This window comes from Leuresthes tenuis, unplaced genomic scaffold (assembly GCF_036924035.1).
Source record: "Leuresthes tenuis unplaced genomic scaffold, fLeuTen1.0.hap1 SCAF_15, whole genome shotgun sequence".
Taxonomy (NCBI): Eukaryota; Metazoa; Chordata; class Actinopteri; order Atheriniformes; family Atherinopsidae; genus Leuresthes; species Leuresthes tenuis.
The window spans coordinates 25281596-25309331 of NW_027325369.1; the positions used below are offsets into that span (position 1 = coordinate 25281596).

The 27736-nt window shown below is 39.2% G+C and overlaps 1 protein-coding gene and 3 long non-coding RNA genes across 5 annotated transcripts; 2 read left to right on the plus strand and 2 right to left on the minus strand.

Annotated features, from left to right (window-relative positions):
- Positions 1 to 5838: 5838 nt before the first annotated feature.
- On the minus strand, positions 5839 to 6956 carry LOC140270215 (uncharacterized). The gene is made up of 2 exons (XR_011907694.1): positions 6849 to 6956; positions 5839 to 6497 (listed from the first exon to the last, which is right to left on the minus strand). It is a non-coding gene; the product is annotated as an uncharacterized lncRNA (long non-coding RNA).
- Positions 6957 to 9955: 2999 nt separating this feature from the next.
- Positions 9956 to 10457, plus strand: LOC140270781 (uncharacterized). Its single transcript, XR_011907722.1, has 3 exons — positions 9956 to 10004; positions 10097 to 10117; positions 10225 to 10457. It is a non-coding gene; the product is annotated as an uncharacterized lncRNA (long non-coding RNA).
- A 4732-nt stretch (positions 10458 to 15189) lies between these two features.
- On the plus strand, positions 15190 to 15673 carry LOC140270812 (uncharacterized). The gene is made up of 3 exons (XR_011907726.1): positions 15190 to 15243; positions 15336 to 15356; positions 15464 to 15673. It is a non-coding gene; the product is annotated as an uncharacterized lncRNA (long non-coding RNA).
- A 665-nt stretch (positions 15674 to 16338) lies between these two features.
- mthfd1b (methylenetetrahydrofolate dehydrogenase (NADP+ dependent) 1b) lies at positions 16339 to 27502 on the minus strand. Of its 2 annotated transcripts, none has more exons than XM_072365875.1 (27): positions 27484 to 27502; positions 25610 to 25694; positions 25319 to 25378; positions 24996 to 25049; positions 24711 to 24847; positions 24481 to 24581; positions 24259 to 24395; positions 23425 to 23536; positions 23222 to 23349; positions 22883 to 22980; positions 22536 to 22709; positions 21146 to 21282; positions 21004 to 21050; positions 20800 to 20907; positions 20642 to 20716; positions 20462 to 20564; positions 20278 to 20354; positions 19990 to 20130; positions 19841 to 19909; positions 19542 to 19653; positions 19250 to 19389; positions 18929 to 18970; positions 18272 to 18372; positions 17986 to 18163; positions 17786 to 17893; positions 17508 to 17660; positions 16339 to 17156 (listed from the first exon to the last, which is right to left on the minus strand). In XM_072365875.1, the coding sequence occupies exons 2-27, from the start codon at positions 25655 to 25657 to the stop codon at positions 17067 to 17069; spliced, it is 2730 nt and encodes a 909-aa protein (XP_072221976.1). In that variant the 5' UTR covers positions 25658 to 25694; positions 27484 to 27502; the 3' UTR covers positions 16339 to 17066. The 2 variants fall into 2 exon arrangements, with proteins under 2 accessions (XP_072221976.1, XP_072221975.1); XM_072365874.1 differs by lacking the exon at positions 27484 to 27502 and adding an exon at positions 27351 to 27471.
- Between the last annotated feature and the right edge of the window lie 234 nt (positions 27503 to 27736).

Here is a 27736-nt window from a genome sequence, read left to right on the forward strand (position 1 = left end):
CTCCCATATTACACATGGATCATTTTGCTAATGAGCAAAAGCTCTTTACTGGATTATATTACCTTGCATTATTTCCGGATTAATGTAAGGAATGTAGTAAAAAGATAGAGGCTATAGGCCTCAAAAATGTTAATGCCTCATATTTATTTGAAAACACAGTGGAGTAGGTCACAGAGTAAGTTTAGGAATTCCATTTGCAACAAAAAGGTTTATTAGTGACCTGTTAGCATGGTAATGTAAAATGGAAAGGAACAGCTGCACATATCTTAAGGGAAGGGTCATTTAACTGTAAATTTAAACTCAAAAAGGTCCTTGTAAACCACTGCTAAATCATGGAAAACTATGTTACAAGGCCCCACTTCTAACCTGATTATTATTCTGTCTTCAACTGTGTCATGCAGGTGTTTTTCTATAATTTCACATCAATTTTAGGTATTTTTCCTTCTTTTTATGGTTCTTTTTCTGCTATATTGATATTTCTCTGCCTCACTTTGTGTTCATTATGTTGCCAGGTCGATTGCCTGTTACTTGAACAATTTTGATCATGTTGCACAGACATGTTATTTTGTGAGGTAGTTTAGCCATCTGGCACATCTTTGCCCTTTTGTCCTTCGTTTCACACCGCATTTGCATCTCGTGGTGGCTGTTTTGTTCTTTACAGAGGAGGTTAGTTCCCAGGCTTTTCAATGTTTATGAAATTCTTTGATTATTTACTCCCACATATTAATTACTCTGCCAACTAGCGAATTAATATGTAATGAGAAATGCAATCCGCTACGATCACTGGTTATTCGTAGTGGTTCAGTTGTACGTCGATGAACGTGTAAATTCTAATTGAGTAAAAAAAAATAAAACACCGATAAAGTATTTCTCCTCACCTCAACATGGTAGATCCACCGCCATCAGAGGAACGTCACAGACTAACTGCAACGTCAAATGATGTCCATTAGGGGGCGCCAGATTTCTATCAACTGAAGCAGCTGCCTACATACAGAAAAATCTTGGAAAATAACTTGAAAATGGTTGTATATGAGAATATTTGTGATATATAAATATATGTAACTATTTCTAGTATAAAAATCGCACGAGAAAATGTGTGTCAATTCATGAAACTGTCAAACAAAAATGATATTTTTCCATCAATTAGATATCGGAAGAGTAAAGAGTAATATCATGATAGAAGTAACAGAACTCTGTTGTATATCTTTTTTGCCTCTTTCAGGGCTTAGGATATACTTCTCATATCCTTGTGTTGTTATCTGTGTGTTAATAATCTGGTTTAATGTTAAATACTTACCTAAAAAAGGTGGGGTAATTATATCTACATAATAAAAAGGGGGAGAAAGGCTACAGCTTTGAAAACACATGACACATTTTTGAGTTCATTTTGCTTGGCACTACTGAGATTTAAATTGATATACAGCTCAGCAGAGCTGTGATTTGTTTTTGTTTGTTTTCTTTTATTTAATTTTTCTCAAAGTCTGCCTTAAAGCAAGCAGCTGTGAACTAAAACAAAACGCCACCCTCTTGTGGCTGATTACCTTCTTTTTCTGAGGGGCAACATCACTGTTGTATGAGTTCAGGTTGTTCCTCCCTCAACAGGATAGACAAGATGTGTACGAATTCAGCAAGCTGAGTTTTCCTCCATGAAGCTTCCTTGTCAAGTAAGGTAAACTCAAAGGTTATTAGAAAATGCACAAATAGGGCAACATTGTGGGTACATTTTGTTAGTTGTTCAGTTTCTATGCTATATGTTGGAACAAGATCAAAGGTATGATGAATAGTTAGTATGTCTGTGTACTTTTTAAGAAGAGCCAGCTGAGAAATAAAGATTTTAACATAGATTTTGAAAGAAAAAAACTTCAGACAGAAACTCAGAGAGTAAGGCCCAGGTAGATCATACAGCATAACAAACAGGAGTATTGCTGCACAGGCTCCTTCTCAGCTTTTGCTTAGTGGAACTTCACAATTAATTTCTTCAAAAGGAGCTGCCACAGACACACTTCTGTATTTACTATTGAAATAATGTGCATATCTTTGGTGAGTTTGAGCAGACAAACCTACAACATCTTCGTAACCATCAGCTACAACTGAAAAAGAGCTGAAAGGTGTGAGAATTCCCTGGTAAAAAGATTTTGAACTCATCTCTCGTTCGGAAAGCTGAGAACGGAACATCACAGGATGTGCTGATTTGGGTGTGTTCTGCACCCATCAATTATCAGACACTCATTTGTCTCTTGTTAAAAGAACTTGAATAACCTGATATGATGCCTTGAGACAGTGGATAGTATATGTTGAGTTGTGATCTATAATTTCTGTAAACAGACAGCAATGATTCGGTTGCTGCAGAGAGAAGGTGGACAGAAGTAAACTCTTACTCATTCTACAGGTGTGAGAACTGAAGAAACAAGTTATTGTAGTTTTAAAAGCGAATGTTTTCATTTAATAAGCACCAGCTGTTTGAAATGGGCGATGGGTCTGGCCTGCAGGTGGACAAGTCTAACATTAGGACTTTTAATACAAATGAATGCTGTTGTAATTAATCCAGAGGGTGGGGTTTGGCACTGTGTTCCCTGAAAAAGACAGACTGGATTTCATAAAGCACAACAAAAAAGAAGACAGTAAAGAGACAAAAAACATCATGTTGTTTCACTGACAGCAGACCTTGATGGCAGCATATGCTCCTTCAAAACCTTTTAATATTGGTTATAACACCCTGGATGTTCCCTCTCCTCTTTAACCAGGAGGACACATCATCCATCATTTCCTAAAAGAAAAATAATTTTTGGAGGGGCTTTATCTAACCATTATCAAGCACTTTTAATACCTAACCTGAACCAAGTACTTACTTAGTAACTAACAAAGCAGTGCAGTAGAAGGAAGTCAAAATTAAGTCTACCAGTAAAAACAGATATAAGAATAAAGTGAAAGTCTTACAATTTGACTTGAACATGAAAGCATGTTTGGGAGTCCCGTGTTCATCCCACTCCTACCTCCTTACACACTCAGTCCATGTTACCTTTTCTTTAGCCCATTTGTTGTAGGTTGCTTTTGGCATTCCACAATTATTTTTGGCCCCGAAACAACTTTGAAGAAATATTTCTAACAGAAAACAATAAAATCTCACAGTTTGATTATTTGATACATTGCCTGTGACTGATGAGGCATGACTGAATATAATTTAAAGGAACATTGCAGCATTATGACGGAAGCCCAAAGGAAGAATTCACAACTAACATTGAGCTGCTGCAGAAACTTATTCACATCAGATTTACTTTTTTGATTTAGTCACGCACAGTTTTAGGTTTTATTTTTTGAGCTTGATACTGTGATGTGAAACATATCACATGGTCAGCCTATGCAATATGATGTGGTCTTATTAGCTACTGACAGTTATGTCCATATCTGTGACAACAGTCTGTGTATAGTGTTCACTGACTGATCAAGTTGAACCAGGTGTTTATTTGCAGTAACTCACACCTTGGTGCTTTTTTTTTTATTCAAAAAGAGACACAGATAGAAGAACAACATGTTAGTATTATCATTATGTTACACAGCAGATGACGAGTGAGAAATCAAACATATCAGTACCAAGCTTTATTTTTGCAGCAGCAGTTTAGAAGCACTGGAAAGGATTCACTTCCTGCCTTAAAAGCAATCTAAGAAATATGCTTCAGTATGAAAATTTGTTTTTAAAAGTTCTAGCTGTGTTGTTTGTTTTTTAGTTGTTAGTTGCTTAACTTGAGCACTTCTCTTGCTTGAAAATGTGTAAGTCAACCTGCCCTCAAGCATCTGTAACGGTCCTTTATACGTTTCTACATTTTAACTCCCACTATTGTCTTAACCTGTTCTGCAATTACTCAAATTAACTTTAAGTGCATGGGCAGGGAAGCACAAACATGTCCAGATTCTGCCTCCCTCATGCCACTCAATAAATACAGATGGAACACCAACACTAAACACAAACCATTTGACTTCCCACCAGGTATGTGTTGGCTGGTTATTTGTAATGGTTGTAAAGAGCTGAAGGTTCATATTTCTAACATCTTCGTTTATTTGTTTCCCAGGAAGAAAACGCAGGAAAGCTCTCAAACACCATCATTAAAAGGCAAAAATGAGTGAACGTAAGTATGATAATAATATTTTTTTAAGAACGCTTCCCTGCTTTTCTGTAAATGTTTTGGAAAAAATGACTGAGAAACCTCTTACTTAATCTATTTCACATCTTTCATTTCTCCATTTTGCATTTGCACATAAAATATCTCATTCTTTTGGTTCAAGTATATCTGCTGCTTTGAGAATTATGAGTCCAAACAGATAAAATACCTCAGTGAACAAACAGTTGTTCACTGTTGAGCATGATTGGTTCACTTAAGAAAACAATCTGTGTTGATGGGAGCGGCTTTCATTTTGAGGTATTAATGAATTTGTGAAACTCGTACAGCACTTTCTGAGATTTTCACGCATTTAGTTTAATTTCACATGTAATTAGTGTCAAATCTGCTATTTTTCTGATCTTCTTTTCTTTTCTTTTTCAAAATATAGCCAACAAAGGGGTAAGTCAGTTGATTTCCCTTCAGGGCCTTCAGGTCATAAAGTGAAACACATAGTTATGATGCTGTTTGTCTTTCATGTTGAAAAGAAACCCGAGGACCGTGACTCAGGATCAGAGTCTGAGGGATCTGACGGAGTAAGACACATTTCATTTTCCATATGCATTCTTTGTTTTCTTCTCTTTTCTGACATGTGTTCACTCATGTGTTCATGTTGTTTCTTTTACAGGAGGGTGGACCTGGTGGAAAGGTAAAACTCGGCAAACCTTTAAATCAAAGCTTTGGCTTTCGTTTATCTGCCTGATCTTTAAGAAGCTGACCATTTTTTAAAATGTACTTTTTGCCCGTTTCCAGGGAAAAGGGAAGAACAAGGGACGTGGGAAGTCTGATGAGAAACATGGAAAAGGAGAAGAACATGGACAAGGACGTGGACCACCAGAGGAACGTGGACAAGGACGTGGACCACCAGAGGAACACGGACAAGGACGTGGACCACCAGAGGAACGCGGACAAGGAAAAGGGCAGGGACATGGAAAGAATTAAAAAGACCATTGAAATAGCCCCAAAGAAATGATGAGGAAAGCATTTAATCAACAGGCTTTATCAATGATTGTAAAGAGTTGAATGTAGATCTAATAAAGTGATCTAGAAAATGAGAACATTGGCTAATGGCTTATTCACAAAATGAATATAAAGCTTGTGGCAGATGACACAGGCTGCTGTGTCTGAAACACAATTCAACGACCAGAAAACAACATGGCCTGGCTATACACATATTTTAACATTGGCTTATTGAATAAAAATATTTGACTTCTATTTGTTTTAAATAAGCCTTTACAAAGTACCTACCTACATCTGGAAATCACAAGCGCTGCACAGCAGAGATGACTTATGTTATTTAAGAATAAGTCTGATTTCCCTGTTGGGATAGAAAACATTAGACATTGTTATTTTATTTCTCTTCTGAGTAATTCATTATAGTTGCTGATGAGAATTTACTAATAAAAGCAAGACAAAAAAAATCAAGATCAAAAGAGTTTAGACTTCTCCTTTCTGAGGTACAGCGAAGGCAGCACGAATAAAAGTTGTAGAATTTGGGTGGAGATGACGCCAAGAAGGTTTAATCTCAAAATAAAATTAAAAAATGTCACTCTATAAGACATCTTTCAGGCCTGAGGGCCACAAGTGACTGCAAACAAGGCTATGGAGATAATAATGGGACAGAACAAGTTTTTCAAAACACAGACAAACATCTCATGTCCCAGAAAAAGAAACGATACGCAGCTTTCTGTTTGAAAGCCTTTATTTGGTTTGTTCTGGCAGATTAGTAGAAGTAAATGGTTTCAAACACAGTGTCAGTTTTACTTGTAATGTGTGAGAGACATTTGATCAAAATACAGAAGAACAAGGGATCAGAAAAGCAACTGCATGAAATTAATAAAACAAATAGAAGACACTTTGCATGGCAACACATTTCTTTAAGACTTACCATTTTCTTTTTTAAATATGATACAACACTTTAAAGTCAGGGAGCTGGTATAGAACAGTAGAGAGAAATCTGCTCTGCTTATCTCATTATGTCTGTTAAATTATCCGTTAGCAGTTCTCTGGGAAAGTCCAATCACTTATTGACACATCTGTGAGCAGAACCAGCTAAAGAAGCCTGCAGTTATAACTCTATTCAAGTTTATTAAGGCTCAGTGAGGCTGACAGGAATGTTTAAACTAAGGAAAAAAGAAAACAGAAAGGGACTATCTTAACAGTCATGATCTGTTACCAACTCCTATTTGAGATGGATGCATCTATTGTGTGTCATAGCGGCCTTCTTTACCATAAGAGGCCTTTGTTTCTCTTTCAGAAGAGCCCGTTGACCTGTTCAGTCTCAGGGTCCAGGTCGATATCATAGAAACAAGGCCGGGTGGGCAGGCCAGGGATCGTGGGCATCTTTACAGAGAGAGACGGAAATGAAAAACAGTCACAGTTACTGTGTGGCAGTGTTGCAATAACAGTCATTCTAATAACGTGTTAGTTAAATGATAAAGAATCATCTATAATTCATGTTTTCAATGTGAGGATTATTCTCATACACAGCTAAAATTTAAAACCTGTCGGGGTGGGAAAACACCACATGAATATATAACCGTAGATCATTCTAATCCTGTCTGCGTACAACAGAAGAACCTGCTGATGGGCTTTCAAATGGGGTGGGTGCAGAGAATTTTAGGAGTCACATCCAAAACAAAACACGAAATGAAGAGAGGCGGCTCTGTTTGTTTACTGTGAGTGAGAGCTCACCGTGCCGACCAATGGGAAGAGAAAGCCAGCGCCCACACTCGCTCGAATGTCTCTGATTGGCAGGATGAAACCTGTGGGCACGCCTTTCTTATCTGCCTGTGAGAAAGAGACAAACGCATCTTTGCCATGCAACTCTGCCTCGGTGTCTGTCCTGAGTGGGTCAGCACAAGAAAGGAACAGCAGACCACATTACCCACTTATCCCTGAGTTTCTATGCTATATATTGGAACAAGATCAAAGGTATGATGAATAGTTAGTATGTCTGTGTACCTTTCAAGAAGAGCCAGCTGAGAAATAAAGGTGATATTTAACATAGATTTTGAAAGAAAAAAACTTTAGACAGAAACTCAGAGAGTAAGGCCCAGGTAGATCATACAGCATAACAAACAGGAGTATTGCTGCACAGGCTCCTTCTCAGCTTTTGCTTAGTGGAACTTCACAATTAATTTCTTCAAAAGGAGCTGCCACAGACACACTTCTGTATTTACTATTGAAATAATGTGCATATCTTTGGTGAGTTTGAGCAGACAAACCTACAACATCTTTGTAACTATCAGCTACAACTGAAAAAGAGCTGAAAGGTGTGAGAATTCCCTGGTAAAAAGATTTTGAACTCATCTCTCGTTCGGAAAGCTGAGAACGGAACATCACAGGATGTGCTGATTTGGGTGTGTTCTGCACCCATCAATTATCAGACACTCATTTGTCTCTTGTTAAAAGAACTTGAATAACCTGATATGATGCCTTGAGACAGTGGATAGTATATGTTGAGTTGCGATCTATAATTTCTGTAAACAGACAGAAATTATTCTGTTGCTGCAGAGAGAAGGTGGACAGAAGTAAACTCTTACTCATTCTACAGGTGTGAGAACTGAAGAAACAAGTTATTGTAGTTTTAAAAGTGAATGTTTTCATTTAATAAGCACCAGCTGTTTGAAATGGGCGATGGGTCTGGCCTGCAGGTGGACAAGTCTAACATTAGGACTTTTGATACAAATGAATGCTGTTGTAATTAATCCAGAGGGTGGGGTTTGGCACTGTGTTCCCTGAAAAAGACAGACTGGATTTCATAAAGCACAACAAAAAAGAAGACAGTAAAGAGACAAAAAACATCACGTTGTTTCACTGACAGCAGACCTTGATGGCAGCATATGCTCCTTCAAAACCTTTTAATATTGGTTATAACACCCTGGATGTTCCCTCTCCTCTTTAACCAGGAGGACACATCATCCATCATTTCCTAAAAGAAATAAAAAACTTTGGAGGGGCTTTATCTAACCATTATCAAGCACTTTTAATACCTAACCTGAACCAAGTACTTACTTAGTAACTAACAAAGCAGTGCAGTAGAAGGAAGTCAAAATTAAGTCTACCAGTAAAAACAGATATAAGAATAAAGTGAAAGTCTTACAATTTGACTTGAACATGAAAGCATGTTTGGGAGTCCCGTGTTCATCCCACTCCTACCTCCTTACACACTCAGTCCATGTTAACTTTTCTTTAGCCCATTTGTTGTAGGTTGTTTTTGGCATTCCACAATTGTTTTTGGCCCTGAAACAACTTTGAAGAAATATTTCTAACAGAAAACAATAAAATCTCACAGTTTGATTATTTGATACATTGCCTGTGACTGATGAGGCATGACTGAATATAATTTAAAGGAACATTGCAGCATTATGACGGAAGCCCAAAGGAAGAATTCAAAACTGACATCGAGCTGCTGCAGAAACTTATTCACATCAGATTTACTTTTTTGATTTAGTCACGCACAGTTTTAGTTTTTTTTTTTAGCTTGATACTGTGATGTGAAACATATCACATGGTCAGCCTATGCAATATGATGTGTTCTTATTAGCTACTGACAGTTATGTCCATATCTGTGACAATAGTCTGTGTATAGTGTTCACTGACTGATCAAGTTGAACCAGGAGTTTATTTGCAGTAACTCACACCTTGGTGCTTTTTTTTTTATTCAAAAAGAGACACAGATAGAAGAACAACATGTTAGTATTATCATTATGTTACACAGCAGATGACGAGTGAGAAATCAAACATATCAGTACAAAGCTTTATTTTTGCAGCAGCAGTTTAGAAGCACTGGAAAGGATTCACTTCCTGCCTTAAAAGCAATCTAAGAAATATGCTTCAGTATGAAAATTTGTTTTTCTAGCTGTGTTGTTTGTTTTTTAGTTGTTAATTGCTTAACTTGAGCACTTCTCTTGCTTGAAAATATGTAAGTCAACCCGCCCTCAAGCATCTGTAACGGTCCTTTATACGTTTCTACATTTTAACTCCCACTATTGTCTTAACCTGTTCTGCAATTACTCAAATTAACTTTAAGTGCATGGGCAGGGAAGCACAAACATGTCCAGATTCTGCCTCCCTCATGCCACTCAATAAATACAGATGGAACACCAACACTAAACACAAACCATTTGACTTCCGCACCAGGTATGTGTTGGCTGGTTATTTGTAATGGTTGTAAAGAGCTGAAGGTTCATATTTCTAACATCTTCGTTTCTTTGTCTCCCAGGAAGAAAACGCAGGAAAGCTCTCAAACACCATCATTAAAAGGCAAAAATGAGTGAACGTAAGTATGATAATAATATTTTTTTAAGAACGCTTCCCTGCTTTTCTGTAAATGTTTTGGAAAAAATGACTGAGAAACCTCTTGCTTAATCTATTTCACATCTTTCATTTCTCCATTTTGCATTTGCACATAAAATATCTCATTCTTTTGGTTCAAGTATATCTGCTGCTTTGAGAATTATGAGTCCAAACAGATAAAATACCTCAGTGAACAAACAGTTGTTCACTGTTGAGCATGATTGGTTCACTTAAGAAAACAATCTGTGTTGATGGGAGCGGCTTTCATTTTGAGTTATTAATGAATTTGTGAAACTCGTACAGCACTTTCTGAGATTTTCACGCATTTAGTTTAATTTCACATGTAATTAGTGTCAAATCTGCAATTTGTCTGATCTTCTTTTCTTTTCTTTTTCAAAATATAGCCAACAAAGGGGTAAGTCAGTTGATTTCCCTTCAGTCCCTTCAGGTCATAAAGTGAAACACATAGTTATGATGCTGTTTGTCTTTCATGTTGAAAAGAAACCCGAGGACCGTGACTCAGGATCAGAGTCGGAGGGATCTGACGGAGTAAGACTAATTTCATTTTCCACATGCATTCTTTGTTTTCTTCTCTTTTCTGACATGTGTTCACTCATGTGTTCATGTTGTTTCTTTTACAGGAGGGTGGACCTGGTGGAAAGGTAAAACTCGGCAAACCTTTAAATCAAAGCTTTGGCTTTCGTTTATCTGCCTGATCTTTAAGAAGCAGACAAAATTTTTTTAAAATGTACTTTTTGCCCGTTTCCAGGGAAAAGGGAAGAACAAGGGACGTGGGAAGTCTGATGAGAAACATGGAAAAGGAGAAGAACATGGACAAGGACGTGGACCACCAGAGGAACACGGACAAGGACGTGGACCACCAGAGGAACACGGACAAGGAAAAGGGCAGGGACATGGAAAGAATTAAAAAGACCATTGAAATAGCCCCAAAGAAATGATGAGGAAATCATTTCATCAACAGGCTTTATCAATGATTGTAAAGAGTTGAATGTAGATCTAATAAAGTGATCTAGAAAATGAGAACATTGGCTAATGGCTTATTCACAAAATGAATATAAAGCTTGTGGCAGATGACACAGGCTGCTGTGTCTGAAACACAATTCCACGACCAGAAAACAACATGGCCTGGCTATACACATATTTTAACATTGGCTTATTGAATAAAAATATTTGACTTTATTTGTTTTAAATAAGCCTTTACAAAGTACCTACCTACATCTGGAAATCACAAGCGCTGCACAGCAGAGATGACTTATGTTATTTAAGAATAAGTCTGATTTGCCTGTTGGGATAGAAAACATTAGACATTGTTACTTTATTTCTCTTCTGAGTAATTCATTATAGTTGCTGATGAGAATTTACTAATAAAAGCAAGACAAAAAAAAAAAATCAAGATTAAAAGAGTTTAGACTTCTCCCTTCTGAGGTACAGCGAAGGCAGCACGAATAAAAGTTGTAGAATTTGGGTGGAGATGACGCGAAGAAGGTTTAATCTCAAAATAAAATTAAAAAATGTCACTCTATAAGACATCTTTCAGGCCTGAGGGCCACAAGTGACTGCAAACAAGGCTATGGAGATAATAATGGGACAGAACAAGTTTTTCAAAACACAGACAAACATCTCATGTCCCAGAAAAAGAAACGATATGCAGCTTTCTGTTTGAAAGCCTTTATTTGGTTTGTTCTGGCAGATTAGTAGAAGTAAATGGTTTCAAACACAGTGTCAGTTTTACTTGTAATGTGTGAGAGACATTTGATCAAAATACAGAAGAACAAGGGATCAGAAAAGCAACTGCATGAAATTAATAAAACAAATTGACTTTAATTAAAGTCAGGGAGCTGGTAGAGAACAGTAGAGAGAAATCTGCTCTGCTTATCTCATTATGTCTGTTAAATTATCCGTTAGCAGTTCTCTGGGAAAGTCCAATCACTTATTGACACATCTGTGAGCAGAACCAGCTAAAGAAGCCTGCAGTTATAACTCCATTCAAGTTTATTAAGGCTCAGTGAGGCTGACAGGAATGTTTAAACTAAGGAAAAAAGAAAACAGAAAGGGACTATCTTAACAGTCATGATCTGTTACCAACTCCTATTTGAGATGGATGCATATATTGTGTGTCATAGCGGCCTTCTTTACCATAAGAGGCCTTTGTTTCTCTTTCAGAAGAGCCCGTTGACCTGTTCAGTCTCAGGGTCCAGGTCGATATCATAGAAACAAGGCCAGGTGGGCAGGCCAGGGATTGTGGGCATCTTTACAGAGAGAGACGGAAATGAAAAACAGTCACAGTTACTGTGTGGCAGTGTTGCAATAACAGTCATTCTAATAACGTGTTAGTTAAATGATAAAGAATCATCTATAATTCATGTTTTCAATGTGAGGATTATTCTCATACACAGCTAAAAATTAAAACCTGTCGGGGTGGGAAAACACCACATGAATATATAACCTTAGATCATTCTAATCCTGTCTGCGTACAACAGAAGAACCTGCTGATGGGCTTTCAAATGGGGTGGGTGCAGAGAATTTTAGGAGTCACATCCAAAACAAAACACGAAATGAAGAGAGGCGGCTCTGTTTGTTTACTGTGAGTGAGAGCTCACCGTGCCGACCAATGGGAAGAGAAAGCCAGCGCCCACACTCGCTCGAATGTCTCTGATTGGCAGGATGAAACCTGTGGGCACGCCTTTCTTATCTGCCTCGTGAGAAAGAGACAAACGCATCTTTGCCATGCAACTCTGCCTCGGTGTCTGTCCTGAGTGGGTCAGCACAAGAAAGGAACAGCAGACCACATTACCCACTTATCCCTGAGTTTCTATGCTATATATTGGAACAAGATCAAAGGTATGATGAATAGTTAGTATGTCTGTGTACCTTTCAAGAAGAGCCAGCTGAGAAATAAAGGTGATATTTAACATAGATTTTGAAAGAAAAAAACTTCAGACAGAAACTCAGAGAGTAAGGCCCAGGTAGATCATACAGCATAACAAACAGGAGTATTGCTGCACAGGCTCCTTCTCAGCTTTTGCTTAGTGGAACTTCACAATTAATTTCTTCAAAAGGAGCTGCCACAGACACACTTCTGTATTTACTATTGAAATAATGTGCATATCTTTGGTGAGTTTGAGCAGACAAACCTACAACATCTTTGTAACTATCAGCTACAACTGAAAAAGAGCTGAAAGGTGTGAGAATTCCCTGGTAAAAAGATTTTGAACTCATCTCTCGTTCGGAAAGCTGAGAACGGAACATCACAGGATGTGCTGATTTGGGTGTGTTCTGCACCCATCAATTATCAGACACTCATTTGTCTCTTGTTAAAAGAACTTGAATAACCTGATATGATGCCTTGAGACAGTGGATAGTATATGTTGAGTTGCGATCTATAATTTCTGTAAACAGACAGAAATGATTCTGTTGCTGCAGAGAGAAGGTGGACAGAAGTAAACTCTTACTCATTCTACAGGTGTGAGAACTGAAGAAACAAGTTATTGTAGTTTTAAAAGTGAATGTTTTCATTTAATAAGCACCAGCTGTTTGAAATGGGCGATGGGTCTGGCCTGCAGGTGGACAAGTCTAACATTAGGACTTTTGATACAAATGAATGCTGTTGTAATTAATCCAGAGGGTGGGGTTTGGCACTGTGTTCCCTGAAAAAGACAGACTGGATTTCATAAAGCACAACAAAAAAGAAGACAGTAAACGGACAAAAAACATCATGTTGTTTCACTGACAGCAGACCTTGATGGCAGCATATGCTCCTCCAAAACCTTTTAATATTGGTTATAACACCCTGGATGTTCCCTCTCCTCTTTAACCAGGAGGACACATCATCCATCATTTCCTAAAAGAAATAAAAAACTTTGGAGGGGCTTTATCTAACCATTATCAAGCACTTTTAATACCTAACCTGAACTAAGTACTTACTTAGTAACTAACAAAGCAGTGCAGTAGAAGGAAGTCAAAATTAAGTCTACCAGTAAAAACAGATATAAGAATAAAGTGAAAGTCTTACAATTTGACTTGAACATGAAAGCATGTTTGGGAGTCCCGTGTTCATCCCACTCCTACCTCCTTACACACTCAGTCCATGTTACCTTTTCTTTAGCCCATTTGTTGTAGGTTGTTTTTGGCATTTCACAATTATTTTTGGCCCCGAAACAACTTTGAAGAAATATTTCTAACAGAAAACAATAAAATCTCACAGTTTGATTATTTGATACATTGCCTGTGTAAGATGAGGCATGACTGAATATAATTTAAAGGAACATTGCAGCATTATGACGGAAGCCCAAAGGAAGAATTCACAACTGACATCGAGCTGCTGCAGAAACTTATTCACATCAGATTTACTTTTTTGATTTAGTCACGCACAGTTTTAGGTTTTATTTTTTGAGCTTGATACTGTGATGTGAAACATATCACATGGTCAGCCTATGCAATATGATGTGGTCTTATTAGCTACTGACAGTTATGTCCATATCTGTGACAACAGTCTGTGTATAGTGTTCACTGACTGATCAAGTTGAACCAGGAGTTTATTTGCAGTAACTCACACCTTGGTGCTTTTTTTTTTTATTCAAAAAGAGACACAGATAGAAGAACAACATGTTAGTATTATCATTATGTTACACAGCAGATGACGAGTGAGAAATCAAACATATCAGTACCAAGCTTTATTTTTGCAGCAGCAGTTTAGAAGCACTGGAAAGGATTCACTTCCTGCCTTAAAAGCAATCTAAGAAATATGCTTCAGTATGAAAATTTGTTTTTAAAAGTTCTAGCTGTGTTGTTTGTTTTTTAGTTGTTAGTTGCTTAACTTGAGCACTTCTCTTGCTTGAAAATGTGTAAGTCAACCCGCCCTCAAGCATCTGTAACGGTCCTTTATACGTTTCTACATTTTAACTCCCACTATTGTCTTAACCTGTTCTGCAATTACTCAAATTAACTTTAAGTGCATGGGCAGGGAAGCACAAACATGTCCAGATTCTGCCTCCCTCATGCCACTCAATAAATACAGATTGAACACCAACACTAAACACAAACCATTTGACTTCTGCACCAGGTATGTGTTGGCTGGTTATTAGTAATGGTTGTAAAGAGCTGAAGGTTCATATTTCTAACATCTTCGTTTCTTTGTTTCCCAGGAAGAAAACGCAGGAAAGCTCTCAAACACCATCATTAAAAGGCAAAAATGAGTGAACGTAAGTATGATAATAATATTTTTTTAAGAACGCCTCCCTGCTTTTCTGTAAATGTTTTGGGAAAAATGACTGAGAAACCTCTTGCTTAATCTATTTCACATCTTTCATTTCTCCATTTTGCATTTGCACATAAAATATCTCATTCTTTTGGTTCAAGTATATCTGCTGCTTTGAGAATTATGAGTCCAAACAGATAAAATACCTCAGTGAACAAACAGTTGTTCACTGTTGAACATGATTGGTTCACTTAAGAACACAATCTGTGTTGATGGGAGCGGCTTTCATTTTGAGGTATTAATGAATTTGTGAAACTCGTACAGCACTTTCTGAGATTTTCACGCATTTAGTTTAATTTCACATGTAATTAGTGTCAAATCTGCAATTTTTCTGATCTTCTTTTCTTTTCTTTTTCAAAATATAGCCAACAAAGGGGTAAGTCAGTTGATTTCCCTTCAGGGCCTTCAGGTCATAAAGTGAAACACATAGTTATGATGCCGTTTGTCTTTCATGTTGAAAAGAAACCCGAGGACCGTGACTCAGGATCAGAGTCTGAGGGATCTGACGGAGTAAGACACATTTCATTTTCCACATGCATTCTTTGTTTTCTTCTCTTTTCTGACATGTGTTCACTCATGTGTTCATGTTGTTTCTTTTACAGGAGGGTGGACCTGGTGGAAAGGTAAAACTCGGCAAACCTTTAAATCAAAGCTTTGGCTTTCGTTTATCTGCCTGATCTTTAAGAAGCAGACAAAAAATTTTTTAAATGTACTTTTTGCCCGTTTCCAGGGAAAAGGGAAGAACAAGGGACGTGGGAAGTCTGATGAGAAACATGGAAAAGGAGAAGAACATGGACAAGGACGTGGACCACCAGAGGAACGCGGACAAGGAAAAGGGCAGGGACATGGAAAGAATTAAAAAGACCATTGAAATAGCCCCAAAGAAATGATGAGGAAAGCATTTAATCAACAGGCTTTATCAATGATTGTAAAGAGTTGAATGTAGATCTAATAAAGTGATCTAGAAAATGAGAACATTGGCTAATGGCTTATTCACAAAATGAATATAAAGCTTGTGGCAGATGACACAGGCTGCTGTGTCTGAAACACAATTCAACGACCAGAAAACAACATGGCCTGGCTATACACAGATTTTAACATTGGCTTATTGAATAAAAATATTTGACTTCTATTTGTTTTAAATAAGCCTTTACAAAGTACCTACCTACATCTGGAAATCACAAGCGCTGCACAGCAGAGATGACTTATGTTATTTAAGAATAAGTCTGATTTGCCTGTTGGGATAGAAAACATTAGACATTGTTATTTTATTTCTCTTCTGAGTAATTCATTATAGTTGCTGATGAGAATTTACTAATAAAAGCAAGACAAAAAAAAAAAATCAAGATCAAAAGAGTTTAGCCTTCTCCCTTCTGAGGTACAGCGAAGGCAGCACGAATAAAAGTTGTAGAATTTGGGTGGAGATGACGCCAAGAAGGTTTAATCTCAAAATAAATTTTAAAAATGTCACTCTATAAGACATCTTTCAGGCCTGAGGGCCACAAGTGACTGCAAACAAGGCTATGGAGATAATAATGGGACAGAACAAGTTTTTCAAAACACAGACAAACATCTCATGTCCCAGAAAAAGAAACGATACGCAGCTTTCTGTTTGAAAGCCTTTATTTGGTTTGTTCTGGCAGATTAGTAGAAGTAAATGGTTTCAAACACAGTGTCAGTTTTACTTGTAATGTGTGAGAGACATTCGATCAAAATACAGAAGAACAAGGGATCAGAAAAGCAACTGCATGAAATTAATAAAACAAATAGAAGACACTTTGTATGGCAACACATTTCTTTAAGACTTAACATTTTCTTTTTTAATTATAATACAACACTTTAAAGTCAGGCAACTGGAGAAAATGCCTCCTTTATATTGCTTAAAAAATATACACAAGTAGTTCAAACAAGACTCCAAAAGTAATTTTATGCGTTCGGAGTTGGAAATTAGTTCAGTTAGGAATGTGACAAAGAAATTTCTCAACAGGGCACTTAGTCCTGCAAAAAGGCTGTCAGGCTGACAACAGTAGAGAGAAATCTGCTCTGCTTATCTCATTATGTCTGTTAAATTATCCGTTAGCAGTTCTCTGGGAAAGTCCAATCACTTATTGACACATCTGTGAGCAGAACCAGCTAAAGAATTCTGCAGTTATAACTCCATTCAAGTTTATTAAGGCTCAGTGAGGCTGACAGGAATGTTTAAACTAAGGAAAAAAAGAAAACAAAGGGACTATCTTAACAGTCATGATCTGTTACCAACTCCTATTTGAGATGGATGCATATATTGTGTGTCATAGCGGCCTTCTTTACCATAAGAGACATTTGTTTCTCTTTCAGAAGAGCCCGTTGACCTGTTCAGTCTCAGGGTCCAGGTCGATATCATAGAAACAAGGCCGGGTGGGCAGGCCAGGGATTGTGGGCATCTTTACAGAGAGAGACGGAAATGAAAAACAGTCACAGTTACTGTGTGGCACTGATGCAATAACAGTCATTCTAATAACGTGTTAGTTAAATGATAAAGAATCATCTATAATTCATGTTTTCAATGTGAGGATTATTCTCATACACAGCTAAAAATTAAAACCTGTCGGGGTGGGAAAACACCACATGAATATATAACCTTAGATCATTCTAATCCTGTCTGCGTACAACAGAAGAACCTGCTGATGGGCTTTCAAAAGGGGTGGGTGCAGAGAATTTTAGGAGTCACATCCAAAACAAAACACGAACTGAAGAGAGGCGGCTCTGTTTGTTTACTGTGAGTGAGAGCTCACCGTGCCGACCAATGGGAAGAGAAAGCCAGCGCCCACACTCGCTCGAATGTCTCTGATTGGCAGGATGAAACCTGTGGGCACGCCTTTCTTATCTGCCTCGTGAGAAAGAGACAAATGCGTCTTTGCCATGCAGATTGGAAGATTACCAAAACCCTGAGGGGAGAGACAAAAAATTATCATTTCAAGAAGGATTTTCTTCTCATGATGACCTTAGCTGACAGCAGAAGCTGACAAACAGGCTGAGAAGACAGGAAAAAACAACTTTAAAGCTTGCTGACCTGTTTGGTGTAGAGCTCCACCTTATGTTGGGCCTCGGGGAGAAGCTCAATATCATCGGCTCCGTAGATCTTCTGAGCGATTATTCGAATTTTGTCAGCAATTGGGAGCTTAAAAGGAGAAAGAGGTATTGTAGGTGTAGTTAGTCAAAAAGGGAAACACTGGAGTAAAGAACTGCAACAGTCTGGGTTAAAGCTCGAACCTCCAAATCATAGAGGAATCTGAAGTTGCTGGGGGTCCCACTGGCTCTCTGGACAGCCTGACCCAGGGCCACAGCACCGGCTCCACCTTCAGCCCAATGGGAGCATCGCACAGCATCAAAGGCTCCAGCAGCTTTGGCCATGGTGCAGACCAAGTCTAACTCTGCCTCAGTGTCGGTCCTGAGTGGGTCAGCACAAGCAGAACACATTACCCACTTATCCCTGAGGTTTAAAGTGTTTCTGTCATCTTTATGCACGTCTATTATAAAATCACCATCTCTCACTCACTTGAAGGCATTGACAGCCACCACCACTGGAACACCAAATTGTTTTGCATTTTCTATCTGTTTCCTCATGTTGCTGCAGCCGTTCTTCAGCAGCTCAAGGTTCTACACAGACACACACACGCATTCTGTAAACATGTTTGGAAAACTTACAAAGCTCTTGAACTCGCTTGCATCACATATAATAAGCAGACATGGCTGAGGTGCATTACATGTGCATTGCTGAACGGCTGCATTGCAGCTCTGTGTGTGTGTGTGTGTGTGTGTGTGTGTGTGTGTGTGTGTGCGTGTGCGTGTGCGTGTGTATGCATATTCACATTGCTGACAGAATGGTTACAGCTCATCTCCTGCCTGTGTAATCAGTGTTTGAAATTAGCCTAAAAGTGAAGACTGGGGATTTGATCAGGAGTAACTGGATAGTACTCGACTTTTTAACTGTTGTCCGTTTATATCCTCCACTGGGCCTCTGCTATAACTAGCAGAACTAGGCACAGAGTCTAAATTAAAGTCATGATGTAGAAAGTACAGTTAGACAAAAAAGAACCTGAAAAACAGCTGGTGTGAAGCCAGTCTGAGACACCCAGTACAAATTAAATCTATTCACAGAAGATGTTCATTGTAAGTGAATAACAAGCTTTGGTTGGCTGCTCCTCTATATTACCTCTTCCACATATTCCTTAGGCAGTGGCATCCCAGCAGTGACCTGAGCAAATAAATACATTAACAGTTCTTAATGAATAAAAAAAACACACAAAATCATAAATCAACAGTGACCATTTGATCTGTTTATCCTCTTAATGTCTTCATGATTATCAGCAGAAGAAGAGTAAAAAAAACAGGAATTTTTGGGATCATGTGAATGATAACATTGTGTTAAAGATTCAGAACGGAGGAATGTGAATATAAGCATTAAACTAACATCAAATCTAAGTCTGATAAGAGTTTTGCTTGTAAGCTAAGGGAAATCACGAGGAAAACTCACTAAAGGTCCTCCTCCGTGCATCTTAAGGGCTCGAATGGTGGCCACCAGAACCACTACATGGGGTCTCAGGCCTGAGTAGCGGCACTTGATATTGAAGAACTTCTCCATACCGATGTCAGCACCAAAACCAGCTTCTGTCACTGTTGGAACCAAACCACAGACGTGACGACAGAAAAACGATAACAGCTTTAAAGAACACTGAGCAATAATATTAATATTCTATCACCTGTACAGTCGACAGGTACAATATAACCAGGAAACATTTAGAGTCATTTCTTTGATCTCCTCTTACCCACAAAGCCCTCGGGTCCGACCAGCTTCAAAGCAATCTTATCAGCCAGGATGGAGGAGTTTCCATGGGCAATGTTGGCAAAGGGGCCAGCATGAACAAACACAGGTGTTCCCTGTGGATTCAGATGATCTCACATGTATTACACAAAGCCATTATGGAAGATTCATCTAAAACATCAATTATTCATGAATATTCACCAAAAAAAAAAATGCAAGACACTTGAAAACAAACAAGCAGAATATCCAGCGCAGAATACATGCAAAGTTAAAAAGCAAAGTGCTCTAAACTGCTTAACCCACCTCCAAAGTCTGCATCAGGTTTGGCTTGATGGCATCTTTCATCAGTACAGTGAGAGCTCCACTCACGCCCTGCAGATGAGACACGTCACAGTGCAGAATTGTTCCAACAGTACTTGCATAGAAAATCCCATCATGAAGGAAACACTGACCAGGTCCTCTGTGGTGATGGGCTGCCCGCCGCGGCTGGTGGCCACAACCATCTTGGCCAGGCGCTGTCGCATGTCCACCAGGCTGCTGGTGAGGGCGAGCACCGCCATGATCTCACTGGCGACGGTGATGTCAAACTGGGCCTGGAGGTTCAATTATAATCATCAACTTGGCAGTCATGTGAGGTAGAAGAAAAATAACTGTTTTGTGTGCTGCAAGAAACGTACTATGTGTTGAATTGTAGCTTATTTAAAGAGTGCAGTTGAGGTTGATTAATAAAAACATCTTACCTCTCTCGTGTATCCTTTCTCAGTTGATGACTGGCCGATTGTGATCTTCCTCAGGAATCGATCATTTGTGTCCAACACTGCAGTGAAACACAAAGACCACATTGACATTTGTACATGAGGTGGGATCCATTGTGCCGACAGCAGACCACAATACCACCGGCAGAGACATTTCAGGTGTTCGTACCTCTGTGCCAGGTAACTGAGCTTGGGTCAAAGTCCAAGCGTGCAAAGCGAGTGATCTCCTCATCTGTGAGAGTGGAGGGATCAGTCTTGTCTATGCCCAGTCTCTAAACAAATAGAGAAAGTTAATGCAGAGGAGTCAGATTTAAGTAAAGACGTACAAATCTGTAATGTGATCACTTACTTTGAGTCTGTTGACCTGGATCGGGGAGAACTTCCTCTGCCCTCCACTGAGTGGGACCAAACGATTAAATAGAGCCTAAGAAAGATAACTGTCACAATCTTGTAATGGACTTGCAGACACTGTATTTTCATTCTTCCCTCACAGAGAGGAAAACCCACCTTATCAGACTGTGTGGCCTCATGGAACATGCGGGCATCGATGGCGGCAGCCACCAAATTGTTAGCAGCTGTGATGGCGTGAATGTCACCAGTAAGATGAAGGTTAAACTACAAAGACATTTACAGATTGTTAATTAAACTCTTTGTTGTCTAATTGTAGATCTAAATCTCACAGTTTCAAACATTAAGACAGCAGTAAAGTACCTCCTCCATCGGTATGACTTGAGAATATCCACCTCCTGCAGCACCACCTGTTGACAAGACAGAAAACCACAGTTACACGACAGTACCACAACTACAGTCTGGAACATGTCAGCCTGGCAATGTTTATTCTTTCAAAACTTACCTTTAATACCAAAAGTGGGTCCCTGAGAAGGCTGCCGGACGCAAGCAAACACATTGAGCTTCATGTGGGCTCCCATGGCCTGGACCAGGCCGACAGTGGTGGTGCTCTTACCCTCACCCAGAGGAGTGGGTGTAATACTGCAAACAGAAAATCACGTCACCAACTCGCTCATCAACTTTACTGCAGCCCGCATCTGACCACACAAATCGTGGGCTGTGGTGACTTTTATTATTTATCCATAATGCAGCTGTCCATTTTTATTTAATAAGCGGCTTCTCAAAACTAGACTAACACACCCAGACACAGCGGTTGGGGTCTGACACCCTCCTGCACAGTGGCCTCGCTGCACTGCACATGCTTCAAAGTTTCATCTTTTAGTAAAAAACAGTCAACAATGAAGTGCTTATTGATTCAGTCGAATTTCCAACAAGGCTGCTCTCATTCAGATATCTTTTCTATTTCTTTTCTCTGCTATTCATGTAAAATACTTTGACTGAAAATCTGCCCATTAAGACGGCATGTCAACTCATTTTCACTTAAAAGCATTTCCAGCTCTAATAAAATCCTACATACATGCATGTTGAGGAGCCACAAAGAAAGCTAAAAGCAGCAAACTGTCTTAAAAGTTTACTCACAGTCCACAGCGTTGCATGTCCAGTCCAACTAAATGGTTACAAGGACGGCAATCGAGTTAACTGGGAAAGTGAAACTCTAACCTTAGCTTAACTCAACTGTGCATGAAACCGTGCCAATAGCTGGTAGGCTACCATATGTCTGTTTTTTATGACTTCATGGAGCCTAAACTGCCACTTTATGTCAGCAGGTGGCATGGCTGTACTTTTTATAACTATAAAACACTTACTTTCCTTCATCTATATCATACAATAAAGTGTTTCCCATAGAAAGTTCAGACATTAGATTAACCTTTTGTGTAGATGCACACTATTTCAACTTGGTTTCTTAGCTGAAAAGCAATACATTTCTGACAGGATTTAATGATGGGACTGTGGGCCGAATAGCTTTGGTTGTTTCTCAACGTCAGAAATGAATCTCTACTCATCCGTTTTACAAATGTGTTTGATACAGACAGCGCTGCCATACAGAAGAGAGGAAAATAAGAGCTAAAGCAACACAGAGGAAGAATGTTCGTATGAGGGTACGTTTAAAAAGGTTTTTTCCAGGCGTGACAAGGCTTGAAAATAGGACAGTTCTGAAAAGTGATGCAGAGCCGCGTAATGCAGCCAGCCTGTGACAGTGGTTTTAATAGAAAGTAACATGGGTGAATGCTTTTACATGCACTGGCCTTGAAATACAGAAACAGTTTCAGGACATTTATTTGATTCTTTTCTATTCGCATCAACAGAGTAAACAAATGGCTGATAACACATACCCTGTGACCACAACATATTTGCCGTCAGGCTGGGATTGCAGCCGTTTGATGATATTCAGCTGGACCTTGGCCTTAGTCTTCCCATAGAGCTCCACCTCATCAGAGAGCAGGCCCACCTCTCTGCCTAGAACGTCAATAGGCTTGGGCACGCAGGAGCGAGAAATCACGATGTCACTGTTAGAGTTAAGAAGAAGCAAAGAAGAAACTCAATTTTTCATCCGAGGGAGGGAGGAAACAGCATAGAGTGGGATACATTTAAAGATCTCCTAACATGAGGCAAAAAATTAGTGATTGCTCATGTAAGTGATCAAATTTAAGTGCACATGACTGCAAATAAGGGGACAAACCTTGGCACAGGCTTCTGAAGATTGAGTTTGGTGTAAGAAATGTTCCACTTCCCAGGTTGGTGGTTCTCCAGGAAACGCTTTGCACTAACCACTGTGTTCTAAAAACAAACAAAAAAACGCCCATTCCATTAACTTCTAGCTGCAACTATAATAAATTATCAAATCTCATTTCTCTGCAATAAAAAAAAAATTATTATTTAAAAGAGAAGATACAACCTTGTCTAATAGCAATAAGAATGCTCTGATAAGGACTATAAAACATAAAAAAAAAACACAAGGCACTATGGAGGAAATTCAATTACGAGTTAACTGGATGTCAGCTGTGTTAATAGACCTCACCGCCATCAGCATGGCGACAGTCATGGGTCCCACTCCACCAGGCACAGGTGTGATGAAGCCAGCTTGCTCTTTGGCTGAGCTGAATTGGACATCTCCCACCACCCGCTTCCCACTGGATTTCGTCTCATCTGAAAAGACAATAACGCCTGACTTCTACTGACCGACTCACAACAAACTCCAGGCTGCCCCAACCGCGGTAATACCTGGAACATGGTTGATACCACAGTCAATGACCACGGCTCCCTTCTTGATCCACTCTCCTTTCACCATCTCTGCTTTTCCAATACCAACAACCAGGATGTCTGCTTTACCCACCTGGACAGAAAGAGAAATGGATACTGGCGCTTGCCTCAAGAATAAGAAAACAGCCAGAAGATGGCAGCAGATACATGCTTTTCCCACTATGTCCTCAGTGATTATGAATGATTTAGTAAGTTTTAGGCAACAGGTTAAAGTAAAAGTGGCTATGTAGGCACCAACGGACCTAAAGAGAGAATGTGAAGTTGACATAATGATTTCCGTGTAATTAGGTGCATCATTTGGAAACAATAAAGCAGATAGTCGATGACTTCATACAATAAACACACAGCTAAATGTTTTATAAAGCTTTGTAATTGGTTTGGTTTTAATAATCAGTCCAAAAAAGGAAGTCAGATTCTGCAGGAGTTAAGAAACTTAGAGAGTCACACAGAGAACAAGAGTCCTGCCTCTGTAGGTTCACAGTCCGGTGTTGGGAGTTAAGAACAGGCGAGCTGAGCCTGACAGGGTGCAAGTGTGAGGGAGGTCAGAGAAGAACGGAGGAGCAAGGGCATGGAGGGACCCATAGGTGGAGAAGAGGATTTTGTAATGAATGAAAAACATGATCAGAAGCCAGCAAAGGATAAAAACTTCAAACATCTATTGAAAAATAAATATACCAAAGATTCAAATGAACCAAACTAGATCAGGAAAGCCTAATCGGTGTCCTGCTTGCATTGGTGTAAGACATGCAACAGCTGAAGAGGATTATGGTGGCTGTGGTCATATCAGAAGTGTACCTCTCCAGCAAGATCTGCAGTTTTAGAGTGGCAGGTGGTGACGGTGGCGTGGTTCCACAGCAGCAGATCGTGCATCGGGGCGCCAACAATCTTACTGCGACCGATCACTACCGCTCTCTTCCCTGCCACAGACACACCTGTAGGGAAGCAGTCGTGTCACTCAGGTCAGGTCTACTTAACTGCATTCTGTATGCTTTCACAGTTATTAGCTGCAGTGCTCACCTGTCTGCCTGATCAGCTCCATGCAGCCATTTGGCGTGCAGGGGATGAAACAGTCGGTCAGATCCCCACGTGACAGCTTCCCCGCGTTGATGCTGGTCAGTCTGTAAATGGACCAGAGAGCGCAGCTCATGATGTCCAAAAGCATCAAGTTTTAACCAGACTAAAAGGAGGAAGGGGAACTCTGCCCACAAATTTTGCACACTTTTGTGAAAGTTTTCTTGACCGATTACCCGTCTATGTCTTTTTCTGGAGCCACAGCGTTCATGACCTTCTCTGTGTCGAGCTTGTGCACCGAGTCTAACGGCAGCTGTACGATGAGGCCGTGGACGGATGAGTTCTCATTCACCTCTCTGATGCTGTGAAGAATCTACACATAGAAAGTCATCCATCAGACTCTGAATGTTAAACTTCTCTGATACCTTATTATCTCTAAAATAACCAGTTAATTGTAATAAGTTTTCAAACGTGTGTGTGTGTGTATTAAGGCTACAATAAGATGTTCAATCAACTCTCACCTCTTCCTCTGTTGCAGTCTTAGGAAGTCTCATATGTGTCGCATTGATTCCAATCTGCAAATACAAACAGTTATAGTCTTTTGAGCAACAACAAGAACATATGTACATTCATCTATGCAATTCTAACATATGTATATATGTAAGTTCATTGCTTTTTAGTAGCCCCCACCCCTCCAAAGTATCTATTTATCATGTCTCATTTGTTCCCGTAAATCTGAATACAACGGGAGTCAAAGGCAGACATTTTATTCCGATCCCTCATACGTCTCACACGTATGACAGAACTGACAAAGTTGATTCTGACCTTTAAATATCCAACTCACCTCTGCTGCTGCTTTCAGCTTCATACTGATGTACAGATTTGAATCATCACGGTCTCCAACCTGCAAAGGACACAAAGCATCGTCTTGTGTGCTTATTTGAAGAAAAAATAAATAAAAATGCCCTCGTCCACACACACAGTCACAGAGCATGCAACAAATGTGCCTGAGCACACTAAGACAGTCCAAACCCTTACCTGCCAACTGTCTCCAGGGGAAAAAGCCATGAGAAAGCAGAAGATTAGAGAGAAATCACGTTTTTAGCCTCACCAAAAATTGCCATATTCAGCCTACCTGTAAAACTACCAGACCGGGTCTGAAGTTGGGATCCTTGAGTTTCATCTGCTCCACATCCTTTTTTAGACGCGCCCTCACCTGCCTTTAAAAAAAAAAACAGACAATATATTTTACTATTTCATCTCTGTGCAGTGATAGATAAACTAGCAGCATTCATTGTGTTTCCTTGAAATAACTAAATATTCTCCACCGAACTGCATGCAATCTAGCTATCCTGGTAACTGGTAGTGATTTTTCACTCTCCAGAAGTCAATTTTGATAGCATGTGTAACAAGCTGACAGGCACTTCAGGTGAAGGCCTTATTCTCTGACCACTGTCTTGTCTTTATCTTTATTCTTTTTACTGTCTGGAGATAAGGACAAATTCCAATACTTTATGCCAAGTGAGGTGATAAGCCACAACTGAGACAAAGATTACTTCAATTCAGCGGAACAGATCAAGGTCAGCAGTGTGACAAAGTTGACTTATTGTGTTAAATCCTGATTGCATTTTTAATCTTGCACAAGTAACCACTGTTTTTTGCTTTTTGCTCCTATCCACTGTGAATGAAAATGAGAGCAAATCGATCTAAGGATATAGGAAGCGTTGTGTTAAATAATGTAACATTGAAAAAAAAAAAAAAAATCATATTCAGACACATTGTCTTTCTTTAGCACCTGAACCTCATGCAGTCTCCTGTACAATAGCTGCCTTTCAAGTGAACTCGGAGCATTACCCTGTAAAAGTTGTGTATTTTACTCTAAATGGTTATTCATCTATATGAGGAGTTCAGACACCATCTAGAAGGAACCACAACATATTTCATCATAACAAGACTTCTTATCTCAGTGACAGCTGATAAAAGTATTCCTGGTCACTGAACAACTACAGCCATATTATTATAAATACGAGACATTCTACAATGACTGTAGATCATCCCAACTGTAGATTGTTGGGACAGCGGGACTGTTGAGTCTGTTCAGCTTCTTTGAGTTTGATTAAATAAGTTGTATAATGAGTCCAGTGAGGGGCCCTTAACAGGTTGCCGGTTGCCATGTCTTGTGACAGGCACATGCAACTAAGTGTCCAGCACAGTGCTGGATAAAAAAGATCTGTTCCTTTACCACAATTACTTTCCAAAGTCATAGTTAACAGATTTTGTGCAAGCATAAAATGCAGAATATTTTACCAATGAAAATGTTTTTAAGCTTAGAGTTTACATTTCTAATTAACTCTGTTTTGTCAGTCTCTCCACTTGAGGTCAGTGGACAAAATAGGACAAAGATCAAGTAGCACCACCACACCTCTTACATAACCCTGCGCGATATGCACTCAGTCAGTGAATGAACATAATCAGTTACCTCTAAATAATTTAGTGTAAACGAATGCATTGCATGTATATATTCAGGGAGGAAGTATACCCTGCTGAAAGAGCAGTCTGTCTGATCCTGGTTAGCTATGGGCAGCATCATGTGCAACTGATTTTAAAAAGTTGGAAAAAAAAAGTTTTTTTTAAAAAAATCAGTATTCTGCCAGCATGGAGAGGATAGGCGTTTCTACAAACAAAAACTTAAATAAAAATGTTCTTAAAGTCTGGATAATGCACACAAGTTAACTGAGACTCTTGTGGTATTACACCAACTCTTAAATTACTGTAACTCGGCAAGTTAGCTGCTTAGTTAGCCAAACATTTCGTAAGTCCGATTAAATCCGATACGCATGCAACGATAAACGTGTAAGATAAAATGTGAAACTTACGCTGAGACCTCTTTGCCGCTTATGACTTGAGCTGACATTTTTTGTCCAATAGTCTGTGTTCCAATGTGAAGGTGTGCACAGCACGCTGAGTGACAATAAGAAAAGCGTGGTGTCAAGCACTGGATTTACAAACCTAAGTTAATTCAAAAGAGCCTCGGTATGGTGACGTAGTATACATTCACGAAACCATCGTTACGCTGAAAAATAAGCGTAGAACGTTCAAGAATAGCTCTCAACGTAGAACGTAGCCTTCCCGAATGTACCATTGGGACGATACTAAGGGGGGCAAAGTGTCAACTGTATCAGCCAATCATATATAGACTTAGAAACGCCAGCGGAATCTCTTGACCAATAGTATTTCTAGTTACGCTCTACCACCCACAAGT